At 35.9% G+C, this 21150-nt stretch overlaps 2 protein-coding genes and 1 long non-coding RNA gene across 3 annotated transcripts; 2 read left to right on the forward strand and 1 right to left on the reverse strand.

Annotated features, from left to right (window-relative positions):
* Positions 1-1769: 1769 nt before the first annotated feature.
* LOC141602058 (protein FAR1-RELATED SEQUENCE 5-like) lies at positions 1770-4047 on the forward strand. Its single transcript, XM_074422366.1, has 4 exons — positions 1770-1836; positions 2636-3114; positions 3205-3794; positions 3948-4047. Exons 1-4 carry the CDS (start codon positions 1770-1772, stop codon positions 4045-4047), a joined length of 1236 nt encoding a protein of 411 aa, XP_074278467.1.
* Positions 4048-5443: 1396 nt separating this feature from the next.
* On the forward strand, positions 5444-5872 carry LOC141602059 (uncharacterized). The gene has a single exon (XM_074422367.1). The coding sequence runs from the start codon at positions 5444-5446 to the stop codon at positions 5870-5872; it is 429 nt and encodes a 142-aa protein (XP_074278468.1).
* A 2705-nt stretch (positions 5873-8577) lies between these two features.
* LOC141598430 (uncharacterized) lies at positions 8578-9812 on the reverse strand. Its single transcript, XR_012523504.1, has 3 exons — positions 9779-9812; positions 9553-9681; positions 8578-8638 (listed from the first exon to the last, which is right to left on the reverse strand). It is a non-coding gene; the product is annotated as an uncharacterized LOC141598430 (long non-coding RNA).
* Positions 9813-21150: the final 11338 nt, after the last annotated feature.

Below are 21150 nucleotides of genomic sequence, written 5' to 3' on the forward strand. Positions count from 1 at the left end.
AGGTAATGCACTACCTTTCGTACCTATACCCACTTTTGGAGTAGCATTGTTCAGAGCATCCAGGAAAGTATACTGGGACAATTTGGAGATATTCTGACCAGCATCCAGTAACTCCTGTCTACTCAAATGAACTATGGATCTCATTGGAGTATCAGCAACTGTATATTTCCTATTCCCAGTCCAGGACACCTCAAAAGCGTTAGGCTTCTCTACAGGAGTAACAACAAGAGGAGTGGGTTGAGAGGAATGTACCACACCACTCTGCTGCTCAACTACAGGAGCCTGTCTAATAGGCATCTCAGTTGGACGCTGCTGCTTTTGAACAGGCTTAGGCCTCCATTGTTTCTTCTCAGGGACTGGTTTCCCTTTTGGTTGAGGCTTCCTACAGGTAGAAGTCTCATGACCAATTCCACCACACTGTTTGCATAGAATTGGCTTCCATTCAAATTCAACAGGGACAGACACAACTTGACCATCTTCATCCAAAAATTTGATGGTCTCAGGGATTTTGAGACCAAAAGGCACATCCACCATCACTCTTGCAAAACCCAAACGAGTCTTATCAACAGTAGCAGTGTCACACCTAACATATTTTCCAACGAGGCCAGCAATCCTAGGGAGACATTTCCCCCAAAATTTCAACGGCAAATTATGCAATTTAACCCACACAGGGACCTCCTTAACATCATCTTTCACCAGCTCCACAGAATCACTCCAAGGTCTTACAATCAAAGGCTTATTGTCAAATAGGTAATGACCCTGTTGGAGCACTATTTTCTTTGCCCTTTCAGACTTAAATCGCACAATAAAAACACCATTAGGCAAAAAAGAGACTTTATCAACCTCCTGGTTTATCCATATCCTTCTAATGAAACCATCTAGTACCTCTAATGGCGGATTCGCACCAAGGACAAAACAGTAAACATAGTTTTTCCAATATGCAATTTCATCTTTAACATCAGCCTCAGTAAACTGAATTAGATCACTTGGTTCCTCCACAATAGGCGCTAAAGGGGACTTACCTTTCCCTACTTGAGTCCAGGCACCGAGAGTCTCCGGCACAAGGGATTCAAGGTCATATGGAGCAATACCGACAATTTCATTCACCATCCTGGTTTTATTAGTGACAGCATCCACCGGTCCTCCTGGAACAACCACGGACGATCCCAGCGGAGACGAAGCATTATTACTATTTTTGGTATTTTTTGACGTTGAAGATAAAGGAGAAAACCTATTTTGGGAAGATATTTGTGTTGTCATTGATTCAGTGCGGCGCAGAAATTTTTGTAGATTTTTTGGAATTTTTTAGGTTTTTTCTCTCTCTATCTCTAGCATTTTTTTGTTTTTTCTCTCCTTGTCTTTTCCTTACCTTATAATGTGAATGATTAATTGACTGAGTAGGTGGTAATTACGATATTCCTATTAAATTACGATGAGTCTAGGTTATGTGAATGATTAATTGACTGAGTAGGTGGTAATTATACATAATTATGTTATGTAGGTGATGGATATGTGAAGGATCATAACTGATTGCTTGTGCGTGCTTGGATTGCGAAAAGGTAGGGAAATACACTTGACTTATTATCGTTGTTGTTGAATGGTGTTGATTTGTTGTGTTTCGTATGACCAAGTTGTGAACGTTGACTTATTTCGTGGTTGTTGCTTTATGCTATGACTCATATACTGGATTGTGATTGATCGAGTTGATCGTATTGAGTATGCTATCACAACATTTTGTAGCTGGCATGATTTTATAATTGATCAGTTCAATGGTATACATATTGCATTGCATTGTTTTCTTGTTAAGCATTTCATGTGCATTGGAGTTGGAGGATAGTGTGGTGGTGACGAGGTTGTGATACGTTGTGATGTTGTGATAAGGCCCAGGCGGGTTCTGCAGACGCCCGGATAACCTCGATTGAATAGTGGTATATCGACGACGGTCGATTCATAGTAGTCCGCACGGGATCGGTATGGTGGGCGTTCGGGTTATGAGATATGAGTTGAGATGGAGGTGGAGGTGACGGAGGAGCATGCATATCATATTTTGTTGTTTCATTGTATTCCCTACTCAACCTCGTGGTTGACCCTGTGTATTCGTGACCATCTGTGATGACCCAAATATTGGCGAGCAGACTTGACAGGTTTAAGAGATAGGACGGGAGCTTGATGGGCGTGAGACACTGGATCAGAAGACTTAGTAGCTAGATCATCATTTAGAAGACTTTCACTTTTATTTATGTTAGTTCTTTGTAATTTGATGTAAAAGAGGTTTTGTAAAAATTAAGTTAAAGAAATTATGTAATTTGCCTTGGAGTTTAATTTGTTATTCACTGCCTCGGGAAACCGAGATGGCAATAGTCCGGTTTATTAGGGAATGTCTTGCTAGAGGCACCTTTATAAATCGGGGTGTTACACACTTACACTTTTGGGACATCATAATTTGGACATTTACACTTTTGGAACATTTACATTTATGGAACATTCCCTTTACATTTACACTTTACTTCGACTTACGTTTACACTTACACTTCATATCTGATGACATTTACACTTAAACTCTATGGACATTTACACTTACACTTCATATATGATGACATTTACATTTACACTTACACTCTGTGCGCATTTACAGAGTCGCTAAAACAGAATGGAGTTCAACCTGACAGGCAAGAGCTGTGTAGGGAGGTCGAGAACAGGTTTACACCGTACATCGGGCAGGAGTTTGGGGGGGTTGAGGACGCGGTGACTTTTTATAAGATATACGCCATTCCTTGTGGGTTTGATGTGCGTAGGTACACAACAAAAAAATGGCGTGGCGGTGAGATCAAGTCAAAGCTCGTCGTCTGCAATCGAAAAGGTTTCGCTCACAAGACGCCCAGTAAAGATCGGGATGACGGACTGGTTGGGGAGAAGTCACAGAGGATATTTAGGGTCACTATAGTGGGGTGTAAAGCGAGGATACGACTATATATGAAGAATGGTCTTTTATTAATTGACCGGTTCCACGAGGGTCACAATTACAAGCTTATCTCACTTAAGGACAGAGAGTTCCAGAAATTGTCGCGTAACATAACAGATTATCACAAGATGATAATCGTTTCGAACTCAAGGGTTTGTAATATATAATCACTCTCTATACTAAATAAATAATTCCATTCATGTTATATTTATATGACGTATCTGTTAATGATTGATTGGCAGCTGAAGATAGGAGCAACAAAGACATACAGAATCTGCAAAGAACAAGTGAATGGATTCGAGAACATTGGAGCAAGCTTAAATGATTTTAAGAACTTCCATAGGTATGTTAAATGTTTCATTCACGAACGGGATGGTCAGTTGTTTGTTGACCATTTCAAGGAAATGACTGAAACAAGAATAGGTTTCTACTTTGACTATGACCTTGACGATGATGGCAGCCTACGTAGGGCCATATGGGCGGACGGTACTGCCCGAGATAATTACAAAAATTTTGGTGATGCGGTGTCATTCGACCCAACTTACTCCACCAATAAGTATTCTATGGTATTCACACCATTCACAGGTGTTGACCACCATAAACGATCTGTGACGTTCTGTGGGGCTCTAATTGCAAGGGAAGATTATGAGTCATTTAATTGGGTTTTCAGCCGGTTTTTACAAGCAATGGGGGGTAAGGAACCCGAGTACATAATTACAGATCAGGACGTTCTGTCCCTCTTGTTTACACGATCTGTGACGTTCTGTCCCTCTTGTTTTCAAGACAGCGCGCCATCGGTTCTGTATGTGGCATATAATGAACAAAATGCCCAGTAAGTTTGGTGTCTCTAGGAGTGATTATAATGACTTCATGTGTAAAATTAATGACATTATATGGGACGATGAGCTTGAAGCAGCAGAATTTGATGGTATCTGGGAGCAAATAATTGAAGATCATGGTGTTGGCGTAAATGATTGGTTTGCAGATACGTATGCTATAAGAGGACAGTGGGTGATGGCGCATTGCAGAGACTTGAGGATGGCGTCGATTATGAGGACGACTCAAAGATCAGAGAGCGAAAATAGCTTTTTCAAGAGGTTTGAGCATAAGTCAGGAACATTGGTTGAGTTTTGGATGCGTTTTGAGAGCGCTATGGACCAACAAAGACATACACAGAAGCAGCTTAACAACATGGATAAGCACTCGTCCGCAGCGGCGTCAACACATCTGGCATTAGAGATTCATGCTGCAAAGGTAACACCTATTCAGCTTTCCAGAAATTCAAAGAAGAAGTCAACTTCTCAATTGATACATGTAGAACAGGAGGTTTCACTGAGAGGCGAACTAGAGGTAACTACTGTCAAAGATTCATCCAGGAAGAAGAATTTTGAAGTTGCATACAGTCCAGGTAGTTTACACTTCCTATACCTTAACATTTACACTTTTCCAGTTCATAACATTTACACTTTCTAGTTCATGACATTTACACTTTCAATGATATTACATTTACGCTTTAAAATGATATGACATTTACACTTTACATTATATGACATTTACACTTTCCATGATATTACATTTACACTTTCAATGATATGACATTTATACTTCCTATAACTTAACATTTACACTTTTCCACTTCATGACATTTACACTTTCAATGATATTTACACTTTAAAATGATATGACATTTACACTTTACATTATATGACATTTACACTTTCCATGATGTTACATTTACACTTTCAATGATATGACATTTACACTTCCTATAACATAACATTTACACTTCTTATATGACATTTACACTTTACACTTCTTATAACTTAACATTTATACTTTACAGTTCATGACATTTACACTTTAGATTATATGACATTTACACTTTCCATGATATTACATCTACACTTCCTATACCTTAACATTTACACTTTTCCACTTCATCACATTTACACTTTACAGTTCATGACATTTACACTTTACATCATATGACATTTACACTTTCTGTTTTTATCTCATTTAAATTCCTATAACTTAACATTTACACTTCTAATAACTTAACATTTACACTTTACAGTTCATGACATTTACACTTCCTATTAGTTTAAATTTACACTTCTAATAACTTAACATTTACACTTTACAATTCACGACATTTACACTTTACATCATATGACATTTACACTTTCCATGATATGTCATTTACAGTTTCTGTTTTTATCTCATTTAAATTTCTATATAATCAGTTACACTATTTTTAACATTCACACTTACATGCTAGCTTTAACTGATGACACAGGTACACGTAAAGCAAGCTGCAGTTGTACGATATTTGAAAGAACCGGAATCCTATGCCGCCATATAATATGGATTTTTTCAGCAAGTGGGATAAAGACTATACCAGAAGATTATGTTGTAAATAGATGGATGAAAGAGTATCTCCGATTAAGGATTTTCAATAGTAATGGTGAAGGGACATAAAACATGCAAGTCATCGATGAAAAACATATTGCAATGTCAATAATGTGGTCAGAAGTTCATGAAGCTGTAGGGCTCCTTCGAGACAAAGGAGTACCTGATGTTGACAGCTTTTCCGCTGTAATTAGGGCATTTAAAGAGTCGATGTCACCATTAGGGGAAGAGTTGAATAAAAATCAACAAATTGAGACATTTCTGAATTGTACGGCATGTGAGGTAGTGACGATATTGCCACCAAAGAATTCGAAAAAGAAGAGTACCGGAAAAAGATTGCTGTCAGCCAAAACAAAGGCAATGGTGTTGGCTAGGAAACCCAAACGTAAGTGTAAGAATTGCAAGATAATGACAAATCATGACAAGAGGAACTGCCCTAACCCCTTCGCAGCACACACGCCATTGTGCGAAGGGTCGTCTGAACCAGAAGAGGATGAATGAGAGGAGGAGGAAGAGCTGGAATCAGAACAAGAATAGACGTCAGAGCAGTGACAAATGTTGCTCTATATATTTTGATTGTGTAACTTAAAACATTGATGTGCTATAACTGGAGCGAGCGATTAGGAATTGGTCTCACGGCAGCGTAAATTTGAACTGCAGTTGGTGTAACTTTTAGTAACACCAACGTTAGAGTTACACTGTCATAAGACCAAAATCTCTCTGTGTTATTAGATAGCCAAACATTGTGTTACTTGAACTTATTTTGAATTACATATGTTATTTCAAGTAACAGTTACACTTATTTTCAAGTAACTTGTGTTAACATTTACACTTGCCATGTCACCACATTTACACTTCCCATGTCACCACATTTACACTGAAATTCAATTTCAGTGTGTTTACATTCATACTTTCAGTATGATAAAATTTACACTTTCAATAATAGTTTCATCTGAATGAAACTATTCTTCAATTTCAGTGTTAACATTTACACTTTAAGTGTGTTAACAGTTACACTTAAAAGTGTAAATGTGACTAAATTGCAAGTGTGTTAACAGTTACACTTGCAATTTAGTCACATTTACACTTTGAAAAAACTATGATTATAACTGCCAAAAAATAGTCAACCATTACACTTCATTAGTGTAATTTACCATTATACTTCATTACTGTAATAATTACACTTACAATTTACCATTACACACATTAGTGTAAACATTGCCAACCAAAATACAAATAGTCAACATTCTTTTCTAACTTCAACATTGCCAAACAAAATACATTTCAATCAAAAATATGTCCACAAATTGTTTACTTTTTCGATAACACAGCCTTAATTTTGCGCTTCTTTTGTAACTTGCCCCATAAATCTTCTTTTGTAACTTGCCCCATAAATCTTCTTTTCCAGCGATAAACCCATTCAACTTTGCTTCAAAAACGTCTCTGTTGACATTTATATCAGCTAGTACAAGGGTCGCCACCAACTCGACTACCAAGTACCGTCGATTCCTCTTCCTCTCCAAGTCTGGATGCTCAAAAGGTTGACCCTCGTACATCAGCATATACATCATACAGAAAATCCCTGATTCTGTTATGTTAGGAAGGGGTGTTTGGCGCCTGAACGGGATTTACCGATGGTCAAAGCTAGTAATCTCGTACCCCTGTCCGTTCGACATCCAAATAATCGCTAACGGTGATGCCCGCCATTAAAGCACCGACAATTAAATAAACTATATATTGTTCATCTCTTGAAAATGATTTATTGGCATCGGACTTACCACTTGGCGAGTAACATTGCACATTTGATCGATCCCATTGGCATGATGTTGGTAGTCAAGGAGATCAACAGTTTGTTGTCCAAAATTTATACATACGCGTGCAAAGTGCCCACCAATGTTGACAAGTACGAAGATAAACTCGGCATTCAGGTTGAAAGTTTTATCACAGTCCTGGATGAAGGTATCCCAAATGTGATACTGACCCGATCGTGATGTCATTAGATCGTGATCCCGCTTCACGTATATCCAAAACCCGCATGATACATTCTGTTCGAGAAGTGAGTGAGCCTACATAATAAAAGTAAAAATAATGTATGACTTTTAGGCTTTGTGCAGGGGGGTACCATATGACGTATCCCAAAGAAGGCCATCCTAGGAAGTAAGTATTCAGCAGACTCCAAATGGTTCAGCAAAACAGCCTAAGACTCAATGACAACAGGCGACATTACAACCTCAAGAAGCATGGACATGATGTCGGACCGGCGTAGCGCGGCATGCCTACTGTACAAAGAGATTGATTCGCTGCAATGAAACACACGTATAGTAGTAAGAAATTGAGAATTAGTTACAAATTAAATATCGTAAGTAATTGGCCCTGTTATAAGAGTCTGAGAGATACTAACGAATTTTCAAAATTGTAATCGTCTAACAAGCAATAGTCCACCGCATGCTTTCGACATGATCGAACACCCCGGGGCGGGGGGGACGGCTCCTTACGGCTGACAAAGGTTGGCTACCTGAAGACTGCACTGATGCTTGAATAACGACGGGGCTGCTTTCTGCCGGTATGGCTACAGGATTGACCATAGGGCTTCCTTCTACGCGTTTAGGGGGTGGGTCTGCAATACGGGGCCGTTTACTGTACGTAATCTCTTCCTCATCGTCCAGACTCCGCTTCTGTGCAGCATTGGAGACCGAATTCAGACCTTGACCATACTTTTGCCTGAATTGGGTTATCCTTGCGCGAACGCTCTCCCTCACTTTGTTATGGTCACTCAAGATAAGGATCGACACCACTTCAGCCCGGATGAGGTTGATAACATCCATCTCACCTAAGGCGCAGTCAAAAAGCTTCCCATTGAAAAGCAGCATGTGTATCATCATGTACACCCCGCAATCAAATGCAGAATACCCCCTACCTTGCCATTTAAATTCGACATTGACAAATTTAAACCCGGCGACCTTTGAACCTCTGGCAAACCCTTTAGACTCCAGATACTTGCCCATTAAATCACACTGTAAAAGGTATTTCAAAAAAATAGTCAATTTAAAACAGTGTTTACAATTCCAGAATACATATACACTAAATAACAAATTAAGGTATGCTATTTATAATTATTGCCGCAATACGCGAAATTCCAAAATATGGAAGCTTCTCAAAATCATCGTCGTAGCGACGATTGTCCAAATACTCTATCTGCTCAGATACGAAGTTTATGCATGCACAGCTGTAATGATCATTATTGCCAGATAAGATCGGGATGAAGACCTGGCGGATGTGACAACAAAGACATAACAGTTACACTCAGTAAAATTTCACATTTACACTTTTAATAATTCGTCACATTTACACTCCCTATGTCATGACATTTACACTTTCCATATATTCACATTTACACTTTATATGTCATGACATTTACACTTCCTATTTAGTCACCTTTACACTCCCTATGTCATCACATTTACACTTTCGATATAATCACATTTACACTATACATCATGACATTTACACTTCACTATGTCTCACATTTACACTCCCTATGTCATGACATTTACACTTTCCATATATTCACATTTACACTTTATATGTCATGACATTTACACTTCCTATTTAGTCACCTTTACACTCCCTATGTCATCACATTTACACTTTCTATATAATCACATTTACACTATACATCATGACATTTACACTTCACTATGTCTCACATTTACACTCCTTATGTCATGACATTTACACTTTCCATATATTCACATTTACACTTTATATGTCATGACATTTACACTTCCTATTTAGTCACCTTTACACTCCCAATGTCATCATATTTGCACTTCCTATATAATCACATTTACACTATACATCATGACATTTACACATCACTATGTCTCACATTTACACTTCATATGTCATGACATTTACACTTTCTTCTTAATCACATCTACACTTTATATGTCATGACATTTACACTTCACAATATCTCACGACATTTACAGTTCACTATCTCTCACGTTTACACTTCATATGTCATGACATTTACACTTTCTTCTTAATCACATCCAGACTTTAAATGTCATGACATTTACACTTTCTGTGTAAATCACATATACACTTTATGTGTGATGACATTTACACTTTCTGTGTGATTACATTTACACTTCACAATAGGTCACATTTACACTTACCATATCAGATCCAAGTTGAAATGGAGACAAACAGGATTGAATCCAAGCATCCCACCCAGCCCAGATTTCGTCCTTTTTGTCAAGAACAATTCCTTTCTTCTTGGCTTTCCAAATATCCAGCGCAACACTCTGTTCAAACGAATGGCAGCGCTATTAAATTTAGACACTTACGTTACAATTAAATTGAAACTATACAAATTGCATTGAGTGAGGATAGGACAAATACGGTGTGACTAAGCCCGAAGAAACAACGAGAGGATGCAATCGTGCGGTTTGGTCATACATCATCTTATTGATTAGTAGGCACCAACAATCGATTCATGAAGACATAACTTCTGTCCAGGTTCAAGGGTTAACATGTCTTCCCGTGACACGAAGAAAAAGTCTGAAAATACTGCCAATTCTTCCCTACAAAAAAAGAAAAAATTATATAAGGCGAACATGATTACGACAACATATAAGTATTAATATGTTTGACATAGAAATTAATTGACTCACCCTTTCAACCAAGCTTCTGATTTGTTAACTACGTAGTCCAGGACGTATTTCCTTTCCTTAAAAACATTCCTAAATAATTTCTTATTCAGCTGCAGGTTTACAGTAACAAAGCCCTGCTCAGGCATGGGTTCCCCACAATCCATGGTGCAAGTTAAATTCTCAGGGACCACTTCCATGCACTGTAAGGGCTCAGTTGAATGAAATAGGAAAGGGTGGTGATCCAGGTTACTCCGGGGGACATAAATTTCCCGACCATCCGCAGGAACGGCTGGTTCGAAGGGGCCGCATCGATCGTTCCAAACTCCTCACCCGGAACCCCCTTAAATGCCTCAGCTAGCTCTGCAGTAGATATAAACGCACTGAAATTCCGGCAACTTAAACTCGGAGGAGGGTGCTTCAACAACCCCCTTATCTGCTCCCTCTACAACATCCATGGGCTTGTCATCATTCTGAAATGAACCAGGACAAGCAGGTTGTGCAGTAGAGCATTCACCTTGCTCGTTGACCATGCCACTACCACTCTCTAACCCTTCTTGAGATGCATCTTCACGGTCTGTGGTCGAAATAACGCCCGGCTCAACATCTGGTACTTTCGTACCACTAAATTGGGGTCGGTCAACGGGCTGTTCCGCTCCCGGTGCACCGCTAACATCCACAGCCTCACCAGGCACTAGTCCAACCACCAGTGATTCGGGCCCACGACAGGGCTCCTGATCTTGAGGCGGCTCCATGTCCATGCCCTGCATAGCCCCGTCCTGGTCTCTCGGTGCACCGCTAACATCCACATCCTCGCCAGGAACTAGTCCAACCACCAGTTATTCGGGCCCACGGCAGGGCCCCTGATCTTGAGGCGGCTCCATATCTATGCCCTGCACAGCCTCGTCCTGTTCTCTCGGTGCACCACCCTGTGCCACTTCACCGTCACCGCTGTCTGACAACTTATTGGGGCGTTATCAATATCGATTGTCGCTATAAATTTCAACTGAAATGAAGATGAACCATCTTCAATTGACGGGACTACCACATCCGCATCCACCTTGTTCGCTACTTTTGAATAAGACACTTCCCCTTCACCAGTAACAGGCCCCTTGTTCTTGAGCCAGCTCCATATCCATACCCTGCACAAACTCATCCTGACCTCTCTGTACACAGCCCTCTGCCGCTTCACCATCACCAATATCTGTCAAACCTTGCAGCGCGTTCTCAATATCAGCAGTCGAAATAAATTTTAGTTGAACTGAAGATGAACGATCTTCAGTTGACTGAACTACCACATCCGCATCCACCTTATTCGTTGCTTCTGAATTACCCTTCTCAACAACATGTTCAGCTTTCTCAGAGGCACCACTAGTAACAGGCACTTCCCCTCCCAAACTTTCCTGCTCCTTGTTCAATGAGGGCCTTGTGTAAGCTTCTTGAACTTCATCCGGGCTATAAATTCTCTCTAGAATCTATTGATCCGTTAATTGAGTCAAGTCGTCGGTTAAATCTAGCCCGCATTCCTCTTCTTCTCGTCGACAGGCTTCGTTAAGTTCAGCGGTGTTGTAGAAATCAGCGGTCTCCATTACCTGTGACATCGCCGCATCACCTACTTTATCACCCAAATCAGAATCTTCTGCAAGTGATACAGGCTCTACAGTAGGCGTAAACTCGAACTTAGGAACCTTGGTCTTTTTTTCTTGCTTGCCTTTGTTTTTTTCTTGGCCACCTTCCCAACATCTGACAATGAGGGAGCGTTATCATTAGATTTCTTCATTTGGGAAGCTAAATTTCCAACTTCTTCAACATATTCCTTCACCTTTGCACCTTCAAAAAAAGCTTACGTCGCTTGTGACGGAACAAGACCATTGAAGAAGAAGTAGCACGTTGTTAAATTCTTAAGCATTGCAAATTTGCATCCGCATACCAGGAATAGAAGGCCACAACGTTCCTTTGAATCTTCAAGTACAACTCGTGTACACCCTATAGTTGGTAACAAAAAAAGATTTAAGAGTCCGGATACACAAAAATATATCTTTATATATATATATATATATATATATATATATATATATATATATATATATATATATATATATATATATATATATATTAAAAAAATAAACCATTAATTAAACATTCATAATACTTACATCTACAGCCCTAACTTTCAACTCATCGTTATCTTCAACACCGGGGGGGAGTTCAATCTGAATAAACTTCTTATCGGGTGTTGTACCCGACGTTGAAATCAGAAGAGGCGTAGGGCTTGCCAATGGCGCCTTGGCGCGCGCCACCTATGGCCAACATCGTATTACAGTGTCCTTCTCATCGTGGGTCTTGTTTTTACATCGGGGTACTTCACCTTGGACAAAGTTAGTCGACCCAATGGACCCACGTCCAGCTCATCCTTTAACCTCTTCGATAAAGTCTTGGATCCCAATCTTTGAATAAGTGGAAGGCCGTCGGGCAACTCCTACCACGGTAATCATACCATTTGAAAATAAGTAATCATAAGGAAAGGGATACAACCAAGCAGATGTGACTGCACGCTGCGAGCCTCAGCTGCAGCATTAGCTAAACATTCTAATACATACGAGCACTAGCCATACTCCGGTATGGCACTCACATCTTCAACCACTTTTAAAAGTTTCATTTCAATGCCGTTGTTCAATGTCGGCGCAAGGAATGATGAAATGCTAAGCAGCACAAACAGGCGGCAGAATTCATCCCCTCCATCTTTGAATTGCTCTGACTCGATATAATTGAAGACGTCTCCTAAAGGAATAGAATCAGAATTTGATTTCACTTTGAACTTTTTGCGCCACAGTTGTTTTATGCGCACATATTTTTCATCTTTAGCACCAGGCATATGTCCAGTAGGTACTATTTCCATCTCTCTCTCACCAACAGGTAACATGAAACAGTCATAGACATCATACTTAGTAACCATAAACTCCTTCAACTCCGACGCCCTGAAAACATAAGAACCATCGTTGAAAGCCTCGAGAAATTCAGGAACATGTGAAAGCGGGAAAGTTCTGAGTTTAAGATGAAGCAGCCCCCCAAATCCAATGCTCTGTACAACGGCTCGTTGAGCAATGTTAAGCTTACTAATAAGCTTGTGAAGCCTGTTGGGGCGACACTTAACGGAAACAGTAGAGGTAACTTGTGGTTATTCTTCGTTTTCAGGTAGTTCTCCATCAGATACCATCTGAATCAGGAAAAAAAAGTACATAAGAAATGCACAATATCAGTCAACCTATAACAGTCTACACATTTACATTTACACTTACTCTATCCTCACATTTACACTTCTAATATCTTCACATTTACACATCCAATTTAGTCAGATTTACACTTTATTTGTTCACATTTACACTTCTCCTATCCTCACATTTACACTTCCAGTATCTTCACATTTACACTTCCAATTTAGTCATATTTACACTTTAAGTGTTCACATTTACGCTTACTCTATCCTCACATTTACACTTCCAGTATCTTCACATTTACACTTCCAATTTAGTCAGATTTACCCTTTATTTGTTCACATTTACAATTCTCCTACCCTCACATTTACACTTCCATTATCTTCACATTTACACTTCCAATTTAGTCAGATTTACAGTTTAAGTGTTCACATTTACACTTACTCTATCCTCACATTTACACTTCCAGTATCTTCACATTTACACTTCCAATTTAGTCAAATTTACACTTTAAGTGTTCACATTTACACTTACTCTATCCTCACATTTACACTTTTAGTATCTTCACATTTACACTTCCAATTTAGTCAGATTTACCCTTTATTTGTTCACATTTACAATTCTCCTACCCTCACATTTACACTTCCAGTATCTTCACATTTACACTTCCAATTTAGTCAGATTTACACTTTATTTGTTCACATTTACACTTCTCCTATATTCACATTTACACTTTCTATTTGTTCACATTTACACTTTTTTTTGGTTCACATTTACACTTGGGCTGTCCTCACATTCACAGTCCCAATTACATCACATTTACAATCCCCAAAAATAGGCTCGATTGAAACCCTGACAAATACATTCACACTACCCATCAGTTCAGATTTACACTATCAATTTAATTAGAAATTCAAAGACTATAATATTTACACTACCCACTTAGAATTAAATTCAAACATGCTAATGAATCAAAATGTTTATGGATAATCAAATATAATAAAAATCACATAAATTTAAGCATGCAATAAAATCATAAACTCATAAATAACAAAATACAAAAATGAAATAACCCCAATATAACAATTACGACTCAAGGATAATTTACAAATTTAAAAAATTACAACAAAGAAAAGAATAAAGGATGATCAATGAATTACCTTCAAAGTGAGGTAAAGAAACAAAGATAGGAACTACGAGCGGTTGAATGGGATAAAATATAGAGAAGAAAATGGATTTGTTGTATTTGGTAAGGAAGAGGATATGTAGAAAAGAAAATGGAAGAAATGTGAGATGAAAGACAGGAATTAGTAAGGACGGTTTTTTGAAATTATTAGAGGAGTTGTATGAGATAGTGGAGGGAAGTTGAATAACGTGCGTATGACTGATGGAGGAACAAACATGCAGAATTTGAACAGTGAGTATATCACCCTAAGGAGAGAGGTAAATACTCTACATATTATTATAATATTATAAGTTGCTTTTTGGTGTAATCTTAGTCATTCATCCTCACAATCTAAGGGCTCTAAATGGGACTTATGGACTCAATGACTTAAGGTGGACTCATTAGATCTCATTTATATATATATATATATATATATATATATATATATATATATATATATATATATATATATATATATATATATATAGAGGCAGGATCCGGTGAGTTTGCCACTTTTCGTGAGTTACCCCCGCATTTATATACCATTGGATCTAACAAGATCAAAGGCTGAGATTAACCCACACAAAAATACACAACCTTAATTTTTCTCTCTCTTCCAGTTCATTCTTGTTCTACGTTACCCTGCTTACTATTTTTTTCCCTCCCTTTCTTCATTCTTCCCCTCTTTTTTCCTATTTTCTTCCAATTTATGGCATAATCCAATCAAAGTTTCTCAAAACTTGAGTAATTCAAGTTGAAAACACAAAATTAATTCATTATCTTCATTCAATTTGATTAATACACGCATCAATCGTCAGTTTTTGCCCAAAATTTGCAGAAACCCTAGCGCAAATTGACAAAACGAAGGTAAGTGTAGATTATGTAAGTGAATATATGTTATTTTGCGAGTTATTTCAATTGTTACTCCGTTAATATGCTTGTCTATCATACCGTTGGCATTTGATTGGTGATTTATTATCATAATCCTGAAAAATTGTTGGTAATATAACTTAGCACACCAATTGTATGTTATAATGTATAGAAACTCAGTTATTGTAATGAAGAAACGTGGTTATTTAATAGTTATTCAAATGCAGAAACTCAGTTATTGTAATGTAGAAACTCGATTATTGTAATGTAGGATGTCGATTATTGTAATGTATAAACTCGTTATGGTATGTAGAAACTCGATATTTGTAGTTATTGTAATGTAGAAACTCGATTATTGTAATGAATAAAGTCAGTTATTCTATATGTGATTGATTATTCACTCGTTAGTTGTTTAAACTCAATTACGATTTATTTTATAGTCTAGTTATTATAATATATTGACCGAGTCATTCTATATGATGTTCTGTTAAGTTATATTCTTCTTTTTGGTGATTTGCAGATTGAATCAAGATAGACGCGGATAATTGACGTTCAATGGAAAAATTGATGTATATACTTGGTCATTTGTTGTTAGCTTTCATCTTGTTTAATTGAATAGCTCAATTATTGTAATGTAGAAACTCAGTTATTGTAATCTAGAAAAGCTCACTATTGTAATGTAGAAACTCGGTATTTGTAATTATTCCAATGTAGAAACTCGATTATTGTAATGTAGAAACTCAATTATTGTAATGTAAAACTCTGGTATTTGTAGTTATTGTAATGTAGAAACTCGGTTATTGTAATGAGTAAATTGTGTTATTGTATTAAGATGAAACTCAAATATATTCAAATATCTATCGTGTGTTTGTTTTCATCTTCTTTAATTGAATAACTAGTCATTTCCATTCAATCAATCATTGAGATTGGTTAATGCAATTGCAAAATCTGAAAAATGAAATAATCATATATAACATGGCTAAAACAAATCACTTACTTTTATTATATAACTATTTTGTTTCCAACACATTACACTTAAATATCTCCAACAAATTATAGCTAAGCATCATCATCATTACATCTAAGCATTTCAAATAATACATCTAACAATAGTACATCACAAATATTACATATATTTATCTCTATTACAACGTCTAAAAATATTTCTTCCAACGAGAATCGTGTCTCGCCGTTGTGTTCACGTTTCTTCCACCGATATTTCTTCCCGACGAGAACCATGTCTTGCCTATTGATGTGGGCTGAACTAGCAGACAACAAAAGCTCACCAAAGAAATAAAAACAAAAAGGGAGTAAGTTATAAATTACTATACAACTATAAGCAGATTATATAAGACCACAACAATAATTACAAATTTAAATAACTAAGTTAAAACAATACAATAATTGAGATGTAATATTACTATAACCAACTTAAACAGATTATATAAGAAGACGTCATCTTGCAACAACTCTAATTTGAAATAACTAATTTAAAACAATACAATAATTAAGTTTGAATAATACAATAATTCGTTTAAAGCAATACAATAATCGTTGTTAACATGATTAAAACAAAAAAAAAGTAAGCGCAAAATACAATAATCGAGTTTGTATAATACAATAACCGTAAAACAACTATAAAATAACTGGATATTTTAGAGAAGTAAAGTATACTATTATAACCGACTATAAGCATATTATATGAGACCACAATAATAACTCCAAATTGAAATAACTAAGCTAAAACAATACAATAATTAAGGTGTAATATTATTATAACCAACCTAAACAGATTATATAAGAATACGCCATCTTACAACAACTTTAATTTGAAACAACTAAGTTAAAACAATACAATAACTAAGTTTGAATAATACAATAACTCGGTTAAAGCAATACAATAACTATTATTAACAGAATATATTCAAACATAGAAAACAAGAAGTAAATACAAAATACAATAACTGAGTTTGAATAATACAATAACTCGGTTAAAGTAATACAATAACTGCTATTAACAGATTAACCAGAGAATTCGAGATATTATCAAAGATACAAAAAACACAATTGAATAAAAAAAAACCTACTCGAACACCTTACAAACAAGATGAAAATGCACAAATCATTTAGAATTCTCATCTCAAACTCAAAACCTTAGAAATTATTGGCAAAAACAATGAGAGAACAAGTAATTTAACAACAAAGACATAAGAACAAGCAGATATACAACGAATCAACGAAAATGAAACGAACATTAGATAAGAACGATAATGAAAACGCCCAAATCAGATCTGGAAAAACAAAATTAGTACTTACCTATTGTGAAATTGAAGAGAAATACGAAGATGAGGCGAAAGTGACGACGAAATCTCCTTAATTGATGTCGAATTTGAATGAGTATGATGAAGACTGAGTTTGTAGCTGTAACTTGAATGAAATTGATGAAGATTGAATTTCATAATTCTTATCGATTCTTTTTTTTGTTCTGGTTTTTTAGAGGTTGAAGGAGGAGAGAGAGTGATTTTTTCTAATAATGGGGGATATTGAGGAAAAAGTGGGTATTTGTAGGTTGGGTAAGATCTAATCTCAGCCATCCATCTTAAATTAGATTAGTGGTTCAGATTTAGAGGGGTAACTCACCAAAAAAACCAAACTCATATGATCCTATTTCTATATATATATATATATATATATATATATATAGGCGGGATCTCGTGAGTTTGGTTCTTACGGTGAGTTGTGAGCTTGGAAAATCTCAGACACTAGATAAACAAAAATAAAGGGCTGAGATTTAGATATCTTAATATTTTAAAACAAAACAAAAAAAACACACGCATGTTTTCACTAACGTAAAAAAACACAAAAATCCCCAAACAATTTTTTTCTCTGTTTTCAAACCTTCATCAATGGCTTCCAATCTCCTCCCACTCACCTCACTCACCACCACCTCCACCTTCACCGCCGTCGACACCAAATAATTGGAAAAGGTCGCTTATGCAGTACCCTTGTTGCATTCGGGAGAGATGGCCAGATTTGTTCTGTACGTGCTCAGCAACTGATAGGCACTTCTCTGGAGAAATCTCCGTTTGTTGATAATCTGCGCAATGAGATGATTGCTGAACTATTTGGTGCTCATGGCCTCCCAGAATGTTGTCTCTAGTCAACAACTCTATGATGATGCAGAATAATAACTTAATGATCTCCTCCAACTATAAACATGAAAAATGTCAACATGCTATATTTGAGGAGTGGAATTTCAGGTTGGATAATTTATGTCAACATGTATTTTGGTTAGTACTATGAATTACACTATTTTGCTTAGTAGTTTCGTAGAATACCATAGAAGTTAATTTGAGGAGTGGAATTTCAGATTGATCTGTATGTGATGAAAAATTGAATGCTATAATTGTTTATATCATAGAATCCTGTATATTTTTCGATTTTCTGTATCATTTTAAGGTGTTAAAGTTATTTTGATTCAAGCTGAATGAATCTCAACCTTTCTGAGTTAGGTAGGTTTTTTATTTTAAATGATTTATTTTTTTATCAATGTGATTGATTATTCTTTTAGCCCTTGCATTCGTGCTTTTGTCACCCAATTTTGGTGTTCACTTGAGTGTGAGATCTTCTTTCTTAAACTTTAGCTATTAGTGTCGGTAGTTGTAACAAGATTGGTAAGAATTTAATCTCGTTACTTGATTATGAACTGATAAATTTATCGTTTTGAGAATTTGTGAGTTGCAAAGTCTTGTTCGTTTGTGAATACGAAAGCATAAAGTCTTGATCTTTTATTTATCAAGGTTTAAAGCGGGTTTTTGATTTTGGGTTTTCACATTTATGAATTGGCTATTGAAACTGGACAAGTTTATGTGATGAAAAAGGACATATTATATGCGGTTAACATCACAATAACACCAGAATAACAGCACAATAACACCAGAATAACAGCAAAATAACATGCGGTTAAAAAAAAAAGTAAAAAAATCAAAGTAGTAAAAAAAATCAAAGTGACACCGGAATAACATCGTAATAACAGCAGAATAACAGTAGAATAACGGCACAATAACACGTGGTAAAAAAAAAGAAAAAAAAATCAAAGACGTAAAAAAAAATCAAAGCGTCGCCGGAATAACATCACAATAACATCAAAGTAGTAAAAAAATCAAAGTAGTAAAAAAAAAGTGACACCGGAATAACATCACAATAACAGCAGAATAACATTAGAATAACAGCACAATAACACTTGATAAAAAAAAGAAAAAAAAATCAAAGTCGTAAAAAAATTCACAGTAACAGCAGAATAACATAACAATAACAGCGGAATAACAATAACAGCACAATAACATATGGTAAAAAAAGAGAAAAAAAAAATCAAAATCGTAAAAAAAATCAAAGTAACAATGAGAATAACATCACAATAACAAATGGAATAACAATAACAAAGACAATAACATGTGGTAAAAAAAAAAGAGAGAAAAAAATCAAAGTCGTAAAAAAAATCCAGGTAAAAAAAAGCACAATAATAGCATAATAACACGAGGTAAAAAAAAAAGAGTAAAAAAAATTTCAAGTAAAAAAAATCCGATACAAAAAGAAAAAGAAAAAAAGGTAACATAATGAGTAAATTAAAGAAAAACATAAGAGAAAACAAAAATCAAAGTGGTAAAAAAAAACAGTAAAAAAGAGAAAAAAAAAATTAAAGTAAAAAAAAAAAGTAACATTAGAAAAAAGAGAAAATAAGTAAATGACAATGGTTTTATATGACATGTAAGATTTGATCTTGGCCACTCATCTCTAATGTAATCTAGTGGCTTAGATTCCCCCAACTCACAACTCACCATAAGAACCAAAATCACCAAATCCAATCTCTCTCTCTCTCTATATATACATATATATATATATATATATATATATATATATATATAGTGAAAAGATCAAATGAGTCCACCTCTTACATTTGAGTCCATAAGTCCCATTATGGGCCATTGGATCTTGGAAATGGAGGGCTAAGATGAGAACCCAAAAATTAAGGTTAATACTCTAATTTTGCCATCTTCCTCTAATTTTCTCATTAACTACAATAATCCTCCTCATCTTTCATTCATCAATTCATTATCACATCTCCTTATTCTCTCTCTATATCTCACTTCTCCATATTCTCTCCAAAAAACCCAAGAAAAAAAAAACCCAAAAAACCAAACAAATAAAAAACCCAAAAAATCCAAAAAAATCATTTATTCATCTTTTCCTCATTCACCATCCACCTACCACCACCCACCTACCACCACAGTCGCCAACCGCCACCACCACCACCACCACCACCACCGCCGCCGCCGCCTTTTTTTTTTTTTTTTTTTTTTTTTTTTTTTTTAAACTTGATGTTTGGGTGTTCTTTTTATTTTTTTTGTTGTTTTTTATTCTCCTTATATCGTCTTGCTATATAATATTGTTTTAAATTTGTGAGTTTTTTTAAATTTTAATCTTAGATCTACTAAAGTAGATCAATTTTCATTGACCTTTTTTTTTTTTTTCATTTTCGTTTTGATCTTTATTTTTTTTTCAATTTTGATGTTTTGGTCTTTTTTTTTTCGGTTATTGACATTCTTACAAATTATAGTGTGATTTTAGTACTAAATCTATTAGTTATGAAATCTCATTTTTTTACTTTTTTCTTGTTGATATCACTTTGTTAATATCCGTCTTGTTATATATATTTGCCAAATTTCGTATTTAAAATTTTCTTTTGGTATTGTGTGATTTAGGATCTATTAAAATTACTTTATCGGTTAAAATTACACTTTTTTTCGTTAAAATTACACTTTTTTCCGTTAAAATTACACTTTTTTCCGTTAAAATTACACTTTTTTTTTGGTT

Source organism: Silene latifolia, chromosome 9 (assembly GCF_048544455.1).
Source record: "Silene latifolia isolate original U9 population chromosome 9, ASM4854445v1, whole genome shotgun sequence".
NCBI classification, from domain to species: Eukaryota; Viridiplantae; Streptophyta; class Magnoliopsida; order Caryophyllales; family Caryophyllaceae; genus Silene; species Silene latifolia.

Bases quoted from the DNA above. Each gene is read 5' to 3' on its own strand.
- LOC141602058 (XM_074422366.1), top strand. From the start codon at position 1,770: ATGGTATACATATTGCATTGCATTGTTTTCTTGTTAAGCATTTCATGT. The intron at 1,837-2,635 runs GTGTGGTGGTGA...GCGCATTTACAG, and splicing joins TGCATTGGAGTTGGAGGATA to AGTCGCTAAAACAGAATGGA. The intron at 3,115-3,204 runs GTTTGTAATATA...ATTGATTGGCAG, and splicing joins TAATCGTTTCGAACTCAAGG to CTGAAGATAGGAGCAACAAA.
- LOC141602059 (XM_074422367.1), top strand. From the start codon at position 5,444: ATGCAAGTCATCGATGAAAAACATATTGCAATGTCAATAATGTGGTCA.